Source organism: Orcinus orca, chromosome 13 (assembly GCF_937001465.1).
Source record: "Orcinus orca chromosome 13, mOrcOrc1.1, whole genome shotgun sequence".
Classification (NCBI taxonomy): domain Eukaryota; kingdom Metazoa; phylum Chordata; class Mammalia; order Artiodactyla; family Delphinidae; genus Orcinus; species Orcinus orca.
Window position 1 is genome coordinate 90,445,031 of NC_064571.1, and position 17,495 is coordinate 90,462,525.

Consider the following 17,495-nt stretch of genomic DNA (forward strand, 5'->3'; position numbering starts at 1 on the left):
GAGAGGAGCCGGCAGGTTCCTGAAGCGACCCTGTGCTGGGGCGCATCCTTCCCGGGCCCGGGGACAGCAGGGGCTGGAGGGGACCCTGTGTCCTGCTGCACGGGATCAGCTGATTTACACAGACAGGAGCAAATCCCAGCCCAGTAAGCCCGCTCCTCTGGGGAGAAGTAGGTCCAGCCGCTGCAAGTGCGGGCAGGCGTGGGGATGAGGCCGCAGCCTGGAAACAGGCACAGAAGCAGCAACACACAGCTCAGAAAAAAGGTCTGGGAACTGCATACACTTCACCCACATCATCTCCCCCCACGACGCGCACCGTTGAGAGCAAAGCAACTACCTCTAATCACCCAGAAACCACTGTTAAAGCTGTGAAAATAGAGGGGGGTAGTCTGAAATTCCCCGCCAAAGTGAAAACAAGACAAACAACAACACTGTTAAGTAAGTTGGAACTGGAAAATGTGACAGGTAAGTCTAGAGAGGTGACAGACCTTGAATCTTCCAGCCAGGTCACCCGTCTGTTCCACCCTCACCTTTGAGATTCCCCTCTCATTCACACTGAACCTGGGGGGTTAGTGTGAAGGGTCCTGGGGGTCTCCAGCTCCGCTCCCCGCTGCTCAGATGGGGGACAGGGAGCTTGAGGAGGAAGGGCTGCCGGGGCCCCGGTGCTGGCCACGGGAGAAGGGCTGTGACCAGGATTCACCCCCTCAGGCGGCCGAGGCTGGCACCCCCCCGGCAGAAGCTGTAGCGCGAGCAGTGCCTGGGCAAGGGGGACGGCCCCTCCTACCACAGAGGGAAAGGGTCCACACGTCTCAAAGAGGGTCGGGGGTATTTGCAGAATTTGCTCCGTCTGGTCTTGGGGACAGGGCTGCAGGAGTTACGTGTCTTCAGAGGGTCCAAGTCCGTGGATCGCTGAAGGGGTCGGTCTGTCCTCTTGTCCTTCCCTCCCCCGTCTCTGCACAACCTCATGCCTGGGTGTCCCTGACCCTCCCACCTTCCTACCCACTCGGTCCCCTCACGCTGCCCAGGACGCTGGTCCTATGAACCCAGTCCAAGATGTTCCTAATTTCCAAACCTTTTCTCCGCATCAGAATGGACTTCAACTCCGCCGTTCAGGACCCTCGTAGGTGACAGGCCAACGAAGCTGGCAATTCCGGCAGACATTTCAACACCTGGTGCTATAACGAGCCCTCAAGCCTCAGCAAACCAGCGTAGAGGAGGGAGGCTCCGAACAGCAACAGCAGCTCCAAGTGGCTGTCAGGCAGCAACCGTGGTGGGTGCAGAGCTGGACGCCCGGCTGGGGCTAGTCTAGAACGGGCCGTGGCGGCGAGGACGGGCAGGTCTGGCTGCTGTGGAAGGAGGCCGTGCTGGCCCAGCATCCTGGGATGGCGTCCCGCCCTGTCACCTAGCAACAAGATGATGTGGAGGAAACACCAGCCTCTCTGGGGCTCCGTGGTGTCACCTTCAGAAGGACAGTAGGTGACACCTCCTTCTCACAGGGCCCCTGTGGGCATGAAATGAGGACTGACAGCCGCAGGCCACGAGACTGACCACCGGGGCTGTTACTCTGTGTTCACTCGATGGGGTGTGTGCAGTGACCACCACTTTTGCTTCTCTCCTGTAGTTGCTGCGGCTATTAAAACACCATCATCTTCTCATTAGGATCTAATATATCATCACATTTCTGTAGTTACAAGTCAAAAGTGAATGTTGATATTTATTTCTGGAAACACCTATTAATGCCGTAAGAAACTGTGGCCTTTGGTGATTTGAAACCCACGAGGGTGGACTCTTAGACCACGTCTTCTCTGACCTGGTAAATCTAGAGCAGTTTCTGCTTTGAAGAAGTGTCTCTTCTTTCTGTATTTGTATTCTTGTGTTTTATTTATTTATTTTTTTTAGTCAGTTTTCTATTTGCTAGCCTACGGCCTATTTTAATGGCTAGAAAGAACAGTAGTAACACAATCAGGTTTAGGACTAGACACTGAAAGAATTAAAAGGTGCGTCAGACATATTTTTTAGAGACAAAATACTAAACGAAGCCAGTGCTTGTATTTATAAAGTTATAATCCACAGAGTTCTGACCACAGCAAATTCCGGTCGTGAAGATGGAGACAAAATACCATACACGGCTCCATTTTTTGAAAGAAATGCTTTTGGTTTTCTAATTGTAGCTACTGAGCCTAAATTGTTTATAACAATCTGATTCAAAGGAGATAAAATTCAGACCTACGACGTTTTACAGCACTCACACAGGAATCCAAAAATGCATGTAATTACAGTAAAAACAAGGTTCTTGTTTGATGAGGAAACACTAGGGAGACCCTGAGCCACTGAACCGCCTGCGCTCCTGGGCACAGGTTCCTCCCCTCGGAGGGGCGGGCCGGGTCTCCTCCAAGTTCCACCCAGGTGCGGCCATCCTATGAGCCCCTCCCAAAGGCAGACCCCTGGGCCGGCCCCCACCGGCAGGTGCCTTTCCCTCCTGTTACCGCACAGCTTTGCCAGAGAAGAGGCTCGAGATAGAAAACCAACAAAAGGACACTGAGACACCTTGGCCTTCTCCTTAAACCTCTGTCTGAGTAGCCGTGTTCTTTTATTTAGAATGTGGGCCTGAACTTTAAAATAACTTCCTGGTAAAATGCCTTTTCTCATCACAAGTGCACTCTCCCTGTTTCCTGGATCACCGATCACAGGAAGAACTCCTCCACTGACTCCTGAATCTCTTTGGGTTGGCAATTGAGTTCGTGGACTGTCGGTTCTATGTTGTTAATGCCTGGCTGGCCCAGAACACTCTGGCCTGTTTCCCGCAGCCAACTTCCACACGCGGGCCATTTCATTCTGAGCCGCAGGAAAGGCACAGCTAGAGGGGTAAACTGCCTGAAAGCACAAGACCGGAGAGGGATTCCAGAAGCTCGCGGTGAATGACTTGAATTCTGGAGGCCGAAGCTTAGAAGCTACTTGCTGACAGGCTGCCTGGTGGGTCCCTTCCATCCGCCCACATCATTAAGGCTGGACTTTATCTCACATGCGTTTTGGAAGAGTTAAATACCAATAACTTGAAAACGTCCATTAACCTGCCAGGATTTTCAGCCTCTCGTGCAGTCTCTCCAGACATCCCCATCCGGCAGCCTCGGGGGGCATGGAAGCTGGTGACCAGGAGGGAGAGCTGAGCCTTGCTCCGCCGATGCTAACCCAGTGTCCCTTGTCCCCAGATCTCTCCTACAAGTACGCAAAGTCCTCCACGTCTGCTGTGTGGGCCCGGCCTCCCCGGAGACCTGCCACCAGGCGTGCAGGGCTCGTTCACTGTGCGGGTCTTTATGCGGCACAGAATTCTCGTGGTTCCAGTGAGGGCTCAGGCCTGGCTCGGGCCGCCAGCGTCACCCAGCCAGTAACAGCAAAGGCCCGGCCTGGACCAGGAGGTATAAGTTCCCCCGTGACTGTCACCCTGATGTGGCTACGCAGCAAGGGGCGGCCTGCAGGGTCCAGGTCTTCAGAAGGGAAAGGACCCCCCAGCTTGTTCACAGGCTCCCTCGCCTGTGTGGCCGGGAGGCCGTGTGAAGAAGCGTGTCCACCTTCCTTTAATCTCCTTGTAAAGCGATAAGGTCACCTGGCAAGGAGTGGAGACATGAACAGTGTATGATTGGAAAGCTGAGCCACGTCCCTGTTCTGTGTGACGCTGAGGGGAAACCACTTCCTCTTTGGGGCAAATGAGTGGAAGCTCATCCTGAGATTCTGAATTTGGAGAATTAATGAAAATCATGCACATGACAAGTGTGGTAGAAGGTGGGGAGCTTCAGAAACTGTGGGCCCCGTCAGCATCAGGCTCCCGTGCAGCCTTCATGGTGGTTTAGATGCCGGGGTGCAGGGTATAGCCTCTCTGCCCTGACCCGCTCCTACTCCAAGCTCTTCACGTGACGGGAGAGAGCGAGGAGGAAACCAGGACAATGCCACCTCTTACCTGACTCGGCTTCTGCCTAGAATCAACTTGCAAAATGCTTCCAGCGGGTGCACGTGGTGCCTTGTTTTCAACCACAACATGTAGGTTCATCTGGTGGTTGGTTCTTGGTGGGTGCAGTGGCGCTGGTTCCCCCAAAACGCCAGTTTCGTGCAGAGGTGACGCAGCCTGGTTATCTAGAGGCCGCTTCTCTGATCAGCCCACGAATGTAAAGACAAAAGTGCATAAATTGAGAGGAGAATATAAGTCACACTTTCAAGGGCCCCTGAAGCCAGGGGTGCCTTTGAGTCTTGAGAGCTTAGCCCTGAGCTGTGTCGGGTGTGCACGTTGGGTGAACACTTCCCTGGGATTTCTGATGCGTTCGCTGGTTTTGTTTTCCTCCCTCTTGACGGTCTTTGGGAAAACGCGTATCCTTATTCTAAGGAGATTGATTCCTAGGAATTATCCAGAAGAGATACAATATTTGTTTGGTGCAATTAGTGGTGCTCTCTGACTTATACACGGCCAATTTGATTTGCTGAGGTTTGGAGAGATGTGTTAGATTTCAAAACTGTGCTGGTTCTGTGTGTGTGTTGCAAGGATGCTGTTCTCTGTTATTGATGTGCCGATGTCCAAACCCGGTTCACCAACAAAAGCCTGTTCGAGGAGACAGCACAAAATCCATAAAGAAAACACTCGGGGGTCCCTGAGTCAGCTCTGAGTCAGCTGGCATCTTCTACGAATCAATACGCCTCATTTCCTCATTAATAAGCTTTAAAAGTTCTTCTTACTCTGGTTGATTTAATCATAGAAACAAAGAGTATATTTGAAAATGGCAGGCAGTTAACCAAATGCAAACTAAAGTAGGGGAGGGGTCCATCTGAGACTCCATTTAGTATTGTCTATATTTTGCAATATACGTGGTAGCGGTCACGTAACGTAAGGGAGAGAGATCGTCCCAGCTATGCCTTTAGTGTTGAACGGAATACATTTCAGATGAAACACGGGGGTTTCCTGTCATTTTTAACTTGGCCTTTTTTTTACTGAGTTTTCCTAAATCTTTTTTGAGATTGGATATGACACTTGTTCACAGGTTGTTTCCGCCAGCTCACCACAGTTTTCCCGAGGCTGTGGGGTGGGTGCTGGGTAGTGTGTCACAGTGGCACCGAGTCATCAGAGTCCTGCTTTTCGTGGGCATCTGGTCACTGCGTACTTTCCCCACCCACCCTCTCCAACCTGCTGAGATATCTCAGCGCATCAGAGTTCCCTTCTAAGCTTTGGCTGGGGCATTCCTCTTGCTTCACAGTGTATCTTGATAAGTTGTCACTAAGGTAGAAAATTCAAAACCACTCCCAGCCCCAACGTGTGTTCCTGATACTGACCGCCCAGAGTCAGTGTCGGCGCATCCCTGCAGGACCCTCCAGAACCAGAGCATCACCGTGAAAACAGTTTAAAAGCGATCGGTGTGCACATCTGCTTCCAAGTCGGCGACGAGTTCACGAACTCTTAGAAAGCCTAGTCATACGATGAGCATAATTATTATGCGTCTGGTTGGGCTGTCAATAAAGAAGGCCAATAAAAGAAGTGATGCTGAACATTTAGAAGTAATGGAAAAGTAATATTTTAAAATTATACTTATCCTATAGAGTGGTTGCTTTGAATATTAATTCAGGAAATTCGTCATTTGCAGCAGGTGTTTTAATGGCCTACCGTGCTGTGAGCGCACCGCGTTTTCTTTCTGCTGCCACTGTCCTTGGACCTGCAGGTGGGCCTCCGGGTCCTGTGACGTGACGGGCCGGGCGTAACACGTGCCCTGAGCTCGCCGTCCGCACTGTTGCAGCTACAAGTTCTAGCCACTTTTTCCTCTTCTTTTCTTCTTTGTCCTTTTTTTTTTTTTTCATTTTCTTTGCAGAAGGCCATCAGCTGAACTGTCACAGCGCTCGCATAATGCAGGACGCGGAGAAGGATGACAACAATAACGACGAGTACGACAACTACGATGAGCTGGTGGCCAAGTCCCTGCTGAACCTGGGCAAGATCGCCGAGGACGCGGCGTACCGGGCGCGGACCGAGTCAGAGATGAACAGCAACACGTCCCACAGCCTGGAGGACGACAGCGACAAGAACGAGACCCCCGGCCGGAAGGGCGAGCTCAGCCTGGACCTGGACAGTGACGTGGTCAGGGAGACGGTGGACTCGCTGAAGCTGCTGGCCCAGGGCCACGGCGCGGTGCTGGGGGACCACGTGGGCGAGCGCGGCTACGCAGATGCGCTGGCGCCGCCCGAGAGCAGGAGCCTGAACTACACGACGCTGGGCAAGGCCGCCAACAACGGGCTAGCGGAGAAGCTGGTGGAGGAGAGCGACGAGGAGGTGTGTCTGAGCAGCCTGGAGTGCCTGCGCAACCAGTGCTTCGACCTGGCGCGCAAGCTGAGCGAGGGCAGCCCCCAGGAGCGGCCTCCGCAGCCTGGTGCCGGCCCCCGCCCACACGGCCGCCAGGACGACGACTTCCCAGGAAGGACGCCCGACCGCAGCTACTCGGACATGATGAATCTGATGAGGCTGGAGGAGCAGCTGAGCCCCAGACCCAGAACTTTCTCCAGCTGCGTCAAGGAGGATGGGTACCGCGAGAGGGAGGACGACGCCACCTCTGTGAACTCGGACAGGTCGGAGGAGGTGTTCGACATGACCAAGGGCAACCTGACCCTCCTGGAGAAAGCCATTGCCCTGGAAACTGAGCGGGCCAAGGCCATGAGGGAGAAGATGGCGGTGGAGGCGGGAAGGAGGGACAGTCTGAGGTCCTACGAGGACCAGTCACCGCGACCGCTCCCCGGGGAGGAGAGGAAGCCTAAGTCCGGTGACAGCCATGTCAAAAAGCCATACTATGGTAAAGGTAATATTTCTACCTAACGTAAGTTGCCTCATGAAAGCGTGCGCTAGGGTAAAGCTGTCAGGGGTATTAGGGGCTACAATGCAGGGGGCGCATCCCACTCCATTACATCACGCACGCATGTTTCTTAGAGTTGATTCCAGAGTTATATTTTGTGATTACGTCTCTGAAGAGCAAATGAAATAGCTGTCTGAGAAATACACAAAGCAGCTGGATAACATGACGTTTCAGTGGAAAACGCATGCCTTGGAAAGATAGGGTCAGAGCACAAGCCCATCACGTGAGGGAAAACATTAGGGTGAGCCTGTGTTCTTACAGATGACCTGCGATCCGTGTGGAGTGGCGGGGGTTTATGTGACAAAAAGTCCATCAGGGATGAAGCACGTATTGGGTAAATTGCATTGAATAGGTGGCATCGTGATTTATAAAATGATCATCAAATGTCAGTTATTGATGAAACCTCCCCCACAGAAAACACCCCTGACAGAAATTGAACAGTAACAGGATGACTGATAGCGTAAGACAAGGGCAGTGACGGCACGTTCATTATCTTAAGGTAGTGAGGAATGGGAACCGTTTGCTACGCACGGCCTGGTGTGTCCCAGGCGCAGATCAGTCACCATCCCTTTAGTGTATTCACCCCCTCACTGTTCCATTCCATCATGGAAACAGTTATGGTGCTTGCTTTATTGGGAGACACTCGAAACCAGGCACTGTGATAGTTCCAACCAGGTTTCCACCTGTGAACTTTGTGGGCACGTGTTTGCATAGATCTGTAAATTCAACCACATGCATACGGAGCCACTACACCTAATACGTATGTTTCCACCCTGAATGATTGACTTCATGCTTCCAGTAACAGCTGCATCCTCTTTCAATACGAGGTGGATGATAATTTGACCTCGTGTAGGACCTTGTGAATATTTCAATTACGAGACTCTCAGAACTGAGTGAGAAGCACCTTCAAGGGTGAAATTGGTGATTCCCTAAATTCTTCCATATTAGTACCAAAATGTTTTTCTGTTTTGTATATTGTTCCATTTCTGATTAATATTGAGTTTCCTTAGAATGAGGTTCAAGAATCTGGTTTGAGAATCCGTTGCTACGGAAACATCAAAGGATCAGAACCTCCTTCTTCTGCGGTTACACAGGTGTGTATTCTCCTCTCCATGTGTGCACGTGCCTCCAGGGGCACCTTGGGCTTCGCTCTAACCAAACCCCAGGTGGAGATGAACCTTAGCCAGAGGCCCGTCGGGTTCTGGATGTGGCCGGTGCGTGGGTGCTGGCCATCGTTTCAGTAAAGCAGGTGCAGGCCAGACTGAGGAAGGCTCATGTGTTAAAGGCCACTGAGTGAGGCATCAAGCTTGCTTTGGGTGTTGCCGAGACCAGGAGACGCAGCTTGTGTGTCTATAACTAGAGTGCAATCTCTTAGAAATCTTTAGCTGGATATTGGAGACTCACATAGGAACTAGACACTTTTAGGAAGAAATAGTGTCCTTTCTCATGGGCTGGCTCAGGTGGACAAATGTGGTAGCGTTCTGTTTGGGATTCTGCAGAGTGCATTTCAGGACTGAGTCTGGGCATGAGAAAGCAGCGCTTTACTTACTGAGGAAACATGCGGGCTCACGTGGACCCGATGCTGCCGTGCCTTCTTTGGTCTCTGTGGTTCCTTTCAACCCACCAGCTTGCTGTAGATTTTGACCCATTTTGTTTTGTTATTCTTGTTATTTTCTTTTATTCTGTTTTTGGCAAGAAGTGGAATTCAAATCACTTGCTTCCCCTGAATAAAAGGGGACAGCATGGCAACAAACAGTAAAACCCCCAAACCAGGATGTGCTTCTTTCCCCCGAAATGGGGGAAGGGTTGGGGATTTGGACTTTCCAGATGAGTCGGAAAGCACTGATTTCTGCCTCTCCCCAGTTTTTCCAGATCTTCCTCCTCTGATCCAAGTGAGTCACCATGTCTTATCAGTGTGGTCCACATCACTTCCAAATTTCTTTTGAAGACGTCCGTAGTTATATTCAAAACCAAATAAATAAAGCCAAGCAAGGACACAAAAATGGGGCAAAGAGCTGAATGCCCTCCTTATTAAAAAAAAAAAAAAAGCTATGTGCTCTCTTACCAACACAGGCACATAGCACATCATCAATCTATTGTCAGCTTCTCTGGTATTTTATCAAACGTGGAGAGAACACTCACACCAATTCTCATTCATACACAATCTTCTCAAACTGATTTAAATTATAAATGAGTAACCTTTCCAAAAGCTTGAGCAGAAACAAAAGAAGTTCATCACAGGGACTTCCCTGGCAGTCCAGTGGTTAAGAATCTGAGCTTCCAGTGCAGGGGGTGCAGGTTCAATCCCTGGTCAGGGAACAGAGATCCCACATGCTGCGTGGAGCGACCCAAAGATATTTAGAAAAACAAGTTCATCACACAACGTCCTCTGTCTGTCTTCTCCTCAAGCAGCTGACGGAAAGGGAGGAAGGGCGCAGCCTAAACACAGCGCACAGTTTTCTCTAGACGTCGTTGCGGGTTTGGTTGAATCATTGGCCTGTGTGCTTGCTTGGTTGTCTAACTTTGCTCCACGACTTGCTTTCAAGACGAGCTGGGATTTGCAAGAAGGGAGAAAGCACGGGGTTGGGGGTGTTGGTGAAGGCAGAGGAGACACGCCTCCACCAGGACGCAGGCATCGAGAGGAGAGTACACACTTGGTGTTTCCAAAACTGCAGTAGAGGGAGCCACACGGCGTTTGCACAAATCTGCGCTTAACTTCAGAACACTTTCGAAATCGCGAAATAATATAATTTGTTAGGAAACTGTAAACATACTCGTGAAAAGGAGTCGCTGAATGGCCACTAGTAGAGCTTACGTTTATCCTTTGAGAGTCCTTTATATCTAGTCTGTGGTTCTAAATGATATCTCTAGTTTATGACCTTAACTAATATTTTCCGTGGAACTGTTACTGCGCACTTACTACTTTACATTTGCCTTCATTCAGTTGTACCGCTATTATTGTGAAATTACTCAAAAGGCAATAAGATGCTGAGCTTTTCGGTTGCACGTGTAAGAGAAGCTCCAATAAGATATTTAGAAATGAAGTCACCACAGCATAGGTTTAGATTTGTCTTCAGAGATGATTATCTATAAATAATGGTGGGAAGCAGCCCATTGTTATATCTAGGACACTACCCTCAACGCCATCACTGGTTTAAGAGGTTCCAGGACCTTAAAGACACATTTCAGAGAATAGAATGTTAGCTAAAAATAAAAGGAGGGGTTTTTATATAAACATAAAAGTCTTTATATATGCCTGTGAGTCCTTTGTCTGTTTCAAGTTCACATGAATGACTTGAGAAAAAAGCCCATAAAGGTTCCAAAATTTTTAAACCAATCTTTTTTCTTGATATAAAATGAATTCTTTGCCAAAAGTAAAACATCTATTTTCCAGTGATCATGATTGGCCTGATTAATGAGATATCACTATAAAAATATTAAAGCCTTAAAGAAATTTTAACCATAGCATCCCTGGGCCAAACTCCTAGGAACTGCCATCCATCGATCATCTGTGCACCTGGTTTTGAAAACGGGCTCAAAACTAGTGTTGCACACACTCCTGGGACTATTTGGTCTGGGTTTTGGGAGTTATTTTCTGCACATTTATGAACTGTGGTCAGTTCTGGATGTAGAAATAGTTTTGTTAGCAAGGCCATTGCATTTCTGGCATGTGCCATTCGAGTTTTGACCAGATGTCTGCTCTGCTCCTCCCCGACTGGCACTGCAGAGCCCACGGGCTGCCTAGAAGCATCACCTCTTAGTTTTGTGCATGCACGCACAGCTGCAGAGCCTGCCTCTGGTTCCAAGTACAGACGAGGAGATCAAAACAAATTATTGTTCCAGCAGCTTCTGAAACATTTTTGATTGCCCATCACCTCTGTCAGGTGGGACTTCCACCATTTCGGTCATTTGCTTGCAGTGCCTTCTGAGAGTTCAGCTGGTCTTGAGAAAAGCGCTGAATTGGCGTGCTAAGGACAGTGTTGCAGGAGAAGTGTCAGCACAGGTAAAACTGTGCAACTAGTAGCACATGCAATCAGAGCGCTCAGTAAGAAAGAAGCTCTGCTCAAGAGCTTAAATGGCATTACGTTTCCTGGTTGGATGTCACGAAGCAGTTGCTGAAGGATCACGGAAACATTTTGTTCTCTGAGAAGGTCACTGTCTCATCATTATTTATGTTGATTTCTTTGAGCAACGGCTTATCATGTAACACACGGGAAACAATTAATCAAGAGTTCAGGTAGGGAGAGCCTTTTTCTCTTTAGTGTCGAAAGCAAAATATGTTATGATTCATGATTACATCATTTAAGGTTAAAAATTCACCCCAAACCAAAGAACTACCCACGGATGTCACAGTCTGTCCCCGACACCTGCTTTGTTTCTTTATTGATCAAGGTCTCTTCGGTTGTTAAATTTTCACATTTGTCTTCAGCTGGTAAGAAATTCATTCTATTGACACCTGTTGTCGCTTTTAGATCCCTCGAGAGCAGAAAAGAAAGAGAGCAAGTGCCCCACCCCCGGGTGCGATGGAACGGGCCACGTAACCGGGCTTTATCCACATCACCGCAGTCTGTCCGGATGCCCGCACAAAGATAGGGTCCCTCCAGAAAGTAAGTCCGTGTTTCACCAGCGCCCTGGAGCGCGCACACCTGTGACTCGTTTCTGCATCCTCGCCTCTGTCATTTCCATCTCTGGTCAGTGCAACCTGACTTAGGTGTCCCCTCCTTGTCCGGGAGGGCAGCTCAGCCAGGACCAGGGCTCTACCCACCCCGCAGCCTCCAGCATTTCCTCGGCGTGGTCCCCGTAGACCTGCCCCAGGACCCGGGCTCACCATCCAGTGTTGCTTTCTGCAGCTCGGGCCCCGAGCAGCCGGCCGGGGCTCTGGTCCTTACTTCATTTCTAACTTGCTCTGTGACCCCCAAGCCAGTCACTTCTCTCCTTTTCTCCTCACAAATTGTAGAACTGAATTTAGATAGTCTCTGAGCCATCCGTGCAGCACTACACGGCTTTGAATCCCTGAGGCAAATGGCCTCGAGACGTTCTTTGCCCACAGTTATCTGAATTTCTCCACTTCCGCGAACCAGTACTTACGTGTTACTGCATTTTACTCATAAAATCTATTTCATGTTGTCCCGACATTTCTACACAATAAAATCTTAAGTAAGAGGGTTTAACTTGGTTGGGTTTGGACCTTACACACCCGTTTTAATTAGTTAAGTTCTGAGAACATGCACTTGACCTATGGAGACAACTAAATTTCTTTTAGAACTGAAATGATGAGCCCTTTTTTTGTTTATCTTTCTCTCGGCATATAAGGTATGCCAACTATTTAGGTAGAGTTAGGATGGATGGCTCAGAAGAAAGGCACATTTTCAGAAATGGCTCTGTGTGAGATCCTGACTTCAAGTCTAAGGTGGTAGGGATTTTCCTCATTCCGTGAGACACGGTTTCTACGGGGGGGAAACGTCATAGCTCGGCTTGTTTGTGACAATGACCAGCTGAGTGGTGACGTTGCTTCCCCATCACAACGGTCAGCCTTGGAAGTACAGAGAAAAGCTCGTAGCTTAGAAAACAGCTTTAGCAGAGTGCTTTCAGGTGACGTATTTGTAGAAGCTACTGTGGCTCCAGGTTTGCAAGTGGCCCCTGGCAACAGTAAAGCCATGTTTCTCAGAACCGCCTTGTGGGCAAAGGCGCAGTGTTGCGGCCACAGCGGATTGGAGAGGGGCCGCGCCCGTGTGTTACATGAGCAGGGGTAGCTCGCTTCACCCACAGCAGCTTCTGTCCCAGCACCCCCTGCGGCCGGGCACCCCGCTGGCTGGCACCCATCTAATCCCAATAAACCCTGCAGGGGGTATTGGCCCTGTTGTCAGATGAGGGACATGAAGGCCAGAGGGTCACCGCCTCTCCCGGGAAGCAGCACAGCACCCAGCGCCCTGAAGATGCTCAGAGCTTTCTGAGCTGGTCCGAGCAGAGAACTGAGCTCAGACCTAAACCCACCTCTGTCCCAACCCTGAGCTCTTCTGTCTCCACGGAGACCTGGGTTTGACGTGTCGAGTTCAGTCTTAACACGCTGTGTGTCGCGGGGCGGGTGACACGCTCTGTACTTCTTGTCCTCATCTACAAAGAGGGCATTAGGACCAAGCAGTAATGTTTGAAGAAGAAAGGGCTTCTTTGTGCACTGTTTCTTTGAGACATCAAAGTAGAACATCAGTGCCTTCTCATCTGAGCAATCCTCCTGACTCCATATTTTCACAAGAAGCGTCTAAATGCAGTCAGACGAGGCCTGTGTCCTGACCAGCTGCACCCGAACCTGCTCACGCAGACCCGGTCAGATCACACCTCGCCTCACCTTTGCTCACGTGATGTGGGGACTCAGCTCTGACACCAGAGTTACAGACACCTCCCAGAGCACCCACAGAAAATCACTTCTAAAGATTTACTCACACGCAATTTTTTATAGGACCATAAACATGTAAAAGAATTGAAGGACTCCGTAGAAGATACGTCCCTCTTTTTCTACTTTTTATTTTTTAGCTTTTTCTGGGCTACTGTCCCCTACTCACATTTCCGTTCACTTGAATTCCACAAAGTAGCCTGCACCCAGTTTGAAACATACTGTGTTAGACACACAGAGGACACACCACAGATGAGACACAGCTCTGGCCTCCCCCCGGAACTCCCGACCCAGCCGAGGAGGGGGCGTGAGACAGCACGGCCACAGCGTAACCGAGCTCCAGCCCCTGCTGTGGGCATCAGGGACCGTGGCCTCCCGCAGACTTCACTGGGGCAACGCTTGTGCCGGTCCTGCGTGAGAGAGAAAACCCACGGCATTTTCTAAAAGCCGTCGTAACGGTCCACGCGGGAGACCAGGGCAGAAAGGAGGCAGTGGCAGAGGGACAGAGACAGGTTGGCAGGACAGGCCATGAGAAGGAGAAAGGGACGGAGATTGAGAAGACGTCTAGGTGTCTCCCTGGTCCATGGCAAGGGCGATAAACCGGGCATCAAGCCAGGGCCACGTCCAATAGGGGAACGAACGCTTGGATTTTTCCGACTGAAGCTGGAAGTTGTGTGTGAGATTCCTGCAGGGTGCTGGAGGGCCGGCCTGGACACCTGGAGGAGGCCAGGCATACAGGTGGCCCTGTGTGTCCTCCGCAGCGTTCGTAGAAACGGGATGAAACTGCCTGGAGGGGAGACCTCGACGGAGGCTGAGCAGCAGCCCAGACTGGGGGAGGTGCAGAGGGCGGCGGGTTTGCTGGGAAAAGCTGACAGCTGACACCTGAGAGAGAGGCGTGAGCCGCAGAGGAAGCTGGAAGCGTGTAGGCACAGAGCAGCACAGATCCCGTCCCAGGGCCGGCCAGGGTGAGGACCGAGTGGGAGTCGGCAGGACAGGGCGGTCCACGCCGCAGGCGAGCACGGAAGCCGCGTGCCATCCCCGGGGGAGTCTTAATAGTTGAAGAGTTTAGCATAAAAGGAAAGGAACGATGTATGTTAATTTGAGGGGAGGCCTGTGTGGTGTGATAAGAAGATGATAGCGTGTCAGGAAAGGATGGGGAAGGAAGGGTCATTCCCTGAAGGAAGAGGGTGGGCAGGTCAGAGCGCAGACTGAGGAGGGGAGGGAGGGTCCCCCGGAGAGGAGACCCCAAGCCCACTCCAGCCGGGTCCCAGCACAGAGCGAGCCCCGGATCAGCTCTCCACAGATGGGGCATCGACCACCTGCACGGACGATGCAGCTGTGACCGCTGAAAAGATGAAACCAAAATGAACCTGGCCAGGGCTGAGGAGAGCAGGTGTAAGGGCCACATGGGGAGGAAATAGGAGGGAGGTTTCAGGGGAAAGAGGGAGGTTGTTCTGGAGATGAGAGAAACTGTAGGAAATAACAATTACATAATGAGCTCGGGCAGATCGGGGTCACCTGCTGCCAGGTGACCCTCGCCGCAGGGAAGGTCCAGCAGCCTCGCTACAGCTTGTGCTGTGGAGCTCGGAGACCGCTGGGCTGGGGCCCGTGCTGGGGGTCGGCTCTCTTGACCCAGCAGCACTGCTCACCCCCCAGCTGTCTCCACAGTCCAGAGCAGCGAGTGGTCGCTGAGGACCAGAAAGGGAAAGACAGGAGACAGTCCAGGCCCATGACCATGGCGGGGAAATTTGAATGCGGTCTCCGGGCAGTGGGCAGTAGCTTCCCTGCCCTACGGACCACGCCTTCCGTCTCCCGCCGGGTCTTACGTGGGGGCCCGCAGAGCACTTCCTCCCTCCCTCCCTCATAGAATAAATAAGAAGGTACCCAGTTCCTAGACGGAGAGTCATCATCTAATTATCTTCATTTAAAAATCAGGTTTGGGCTGTTTGCCCATGACCACCACACCTTCCTAACACCGCGTGCTTCCAAAGCAGAGGCCTGTGTTTCAAACCACCGGTCGACGTGCTGTTACATGGCTAATCACTGTTCCGCGCTCACGGCTGGGAGTTCCGCGGGGAGGCCCTTGCTTTCCTAGCCCACTGGGAGCAGTTCGCGCTCCCGCTTCCCGGGTCCACAGCTCCCGCCCAGCACACCCCGCTTTGCATGCCAGTCAGAGTCAGGTGGAGACAACCTTCTTTTTCTTCCTACATGTGTTTCCCTGCCCATGCCCATCACAGACGTGTGTAGGACTGTCTGTTGTGAACTAACCCAGCCTTTGTTAAAATGATTGCATATTCTTGTGTTGGGACCATTTCTGTGTTTTAACGCTGGGCTGTTTTCTCTGCCTCTCCTTGTCAAGTTCTTGCCATGCATGAAAATGTTCTCAAGTGTCCTACTCCGGGCTGCACAGGGCGAGGGCATGTAAATAGCAACAGGAACTCGCACAGAAGGTAAGCAGAGCTCCTGCGTCCTGGGCTGCAGGGGGACAGATCCCCGGCGGCCATGTTCCCGCGCCCTCCGGAGGGGCGCGGCCCCTGCACGACCTGCCCCAGGGGACAGGAGACCTGGGCACTTCTCTCAGGGAGCCAGGGGGCGGGGAGAGCCGAGCTGAGCCGGCCCGGGGCGCGCGGCGAAGCCCGACGCTTAGATCCCTCGTTTGCAGACTGGAATTTCTCAGCTGTCTCCCCCCACCTTGCTGTAATGGGGTGACAGTCCCCCGGCAGGTGTCCTCCTTGAGGTCAGATCCCAGGCGGAACCATAACCGTCTGCAGCGACTCCAAGGAAGGCAGTAAGAGCTCCGTTACCTTCCAGGGATCGAGGGGCCCTTCCTGTCTGCCTCAGACAGGTCGGCGACTAGAGCCCATGAGGCTGGGCCGTGTGTGACCCCAGCCGGCCGCCCCCGTGATCCCCGCTGAAACACTGGTCATCAGCGTGGGCATCACCAAAGTGCGGGCAGGGGTGCAAAGGTGCTGGTGGGAGAGCACACCGCAGGAGAGGGGGCTAAGGAGGCAGACCCGTCCCTCCTGGGCTACGGCTGCAGTCACACTTTTGCTCTGGACAAATTCCAGTTCCCTTTTCCTATCTTATTCTGAGTTTCGCTAAGTTCCTTCTAATACTCAGTTCCTATCAGTTCCCTTTTTTTTCCAGTGGCCTGAAAGTGATTCTGTCAGATTTTTCTTTAACTGCCTATAGTTTCAGCTTCACAAAGTGGCATAAAAGTATATCTAAACGGAGGAAACTCTTATAAGTTTCACCGTAATTTTTGCTTCTCCGGTAAATTTGGTTGCTTGTGTTAAATTTATAATGAATGAGGTCGCCAACCTGCGCCCTTCAGAGGTGCTCCTGGGCGTCCTCTGGAGAAGGGGGCATGACGGATGGGTTGGCGGGGTGCCTCCTGAGCCCTGTTCAGGGGGTCACAGCGTCAGCTCGTCCATCACACCTCCGCAGAATCGCAGCTTCCAGACGCTGTGTGTATGCGGATTAAGTCTCTGCACTGTGTGCAGAGACACACACGGATACACAAAGAGCAGACACCCACACGGATACACAAAGAGCAGACACCAGGGTTTCATGAAGAGTCAGCTTAAACACCAAGGAGCACATCTGTTGTCTCTTCCCATAAATATTTAGTGGCAGAAAAGCATTTTCCTGCAGCCTCGAGATTCCTCTGCTTTCCTTCCCTTCTGTGTCTCTTCCTGGGGAGGATGTAGACCGGCTGGTCACGCTGCATCCCACGTGCTGTGGTCAGCAGCCGCCAGAGAGCCCTGTTCTCGGGCGTTTTAGAAACCATCCTACCCAAGCGGCTAATTCCCCCGCTCCAGAAACCGCAAGCGTCCCAGAACGGCAGTGGTGTCTAACATCTCATGTTCCCTTTAACGATACAGCCTTTGTGTTGCTGTCATTGGAAAGGACCACGTGTCCTGCACACACGGCACGGCCATCGGCATGGTCTGCCGGAGGCCAGGGGCAAACACCGTGATGTCCCCTGACAGGCTTGGGAGCCTGGTGCCGCCCAAGGCAGAGGAGGGGGGCGGCGATGGGGTTGCTGTCGGAGTGCCTCGGAGGACACACTCAGATCCCTCCTGTCATTGCAGCCTCTCCGGATGCCCTATTGCCGCAGCGGAGAAATTGGCAAAGGCCCAAGAAAAGCACCAGAGCTGTGACGTGTCCAAGTCCAACCAGGCCTCGGACCGAGTGCTAAGGTACCAGACACACATTCGGGGTCCGTCCAC

The 17,495-nt window shown here is 51.7% G+C and overlaps 1 protein-coding gene across 19 annotated transcripts in view; it reads left to right on the forward strand.

Annotated features, from left to right (window-relative positions):
• Nucleotides 1-17,495, forward strand: part of MYT1L (myelin transcription factor 1 like) — a 406,245-nt gene that overhangs the window by 301,853 nt on the left and 86,897 nt on the right. For 14 of the 19 annotated variants that reach the window (XM_049695859.1, XM_049695858.1, XM_049695861.1 and 11 more), the window contains 4 exons: nt 5,841-6,818; nt 11,345-11,479; nt 15,623-15,713; nt 17,358-17,465. In XM_049695859.1, the coding sequence (XP_049551816.1) occupies nt 5,841-6,818; nt 11,345-11,479; nt 15,623-15,713; nt 17,358-17,465 (1,312 nt within the window). The remainder of the gene's footprint in view (nt 1-5,840; nt 6,819-11,344; nt 11,480-15,622; nt 15,714-17,357; nt 17,466-17,495) is intronic. The other 5 variants (XM_049695863.1, XM_049695867.1, XM_004274919.3 and 2 more) reach the window with 2 other exon arrangements.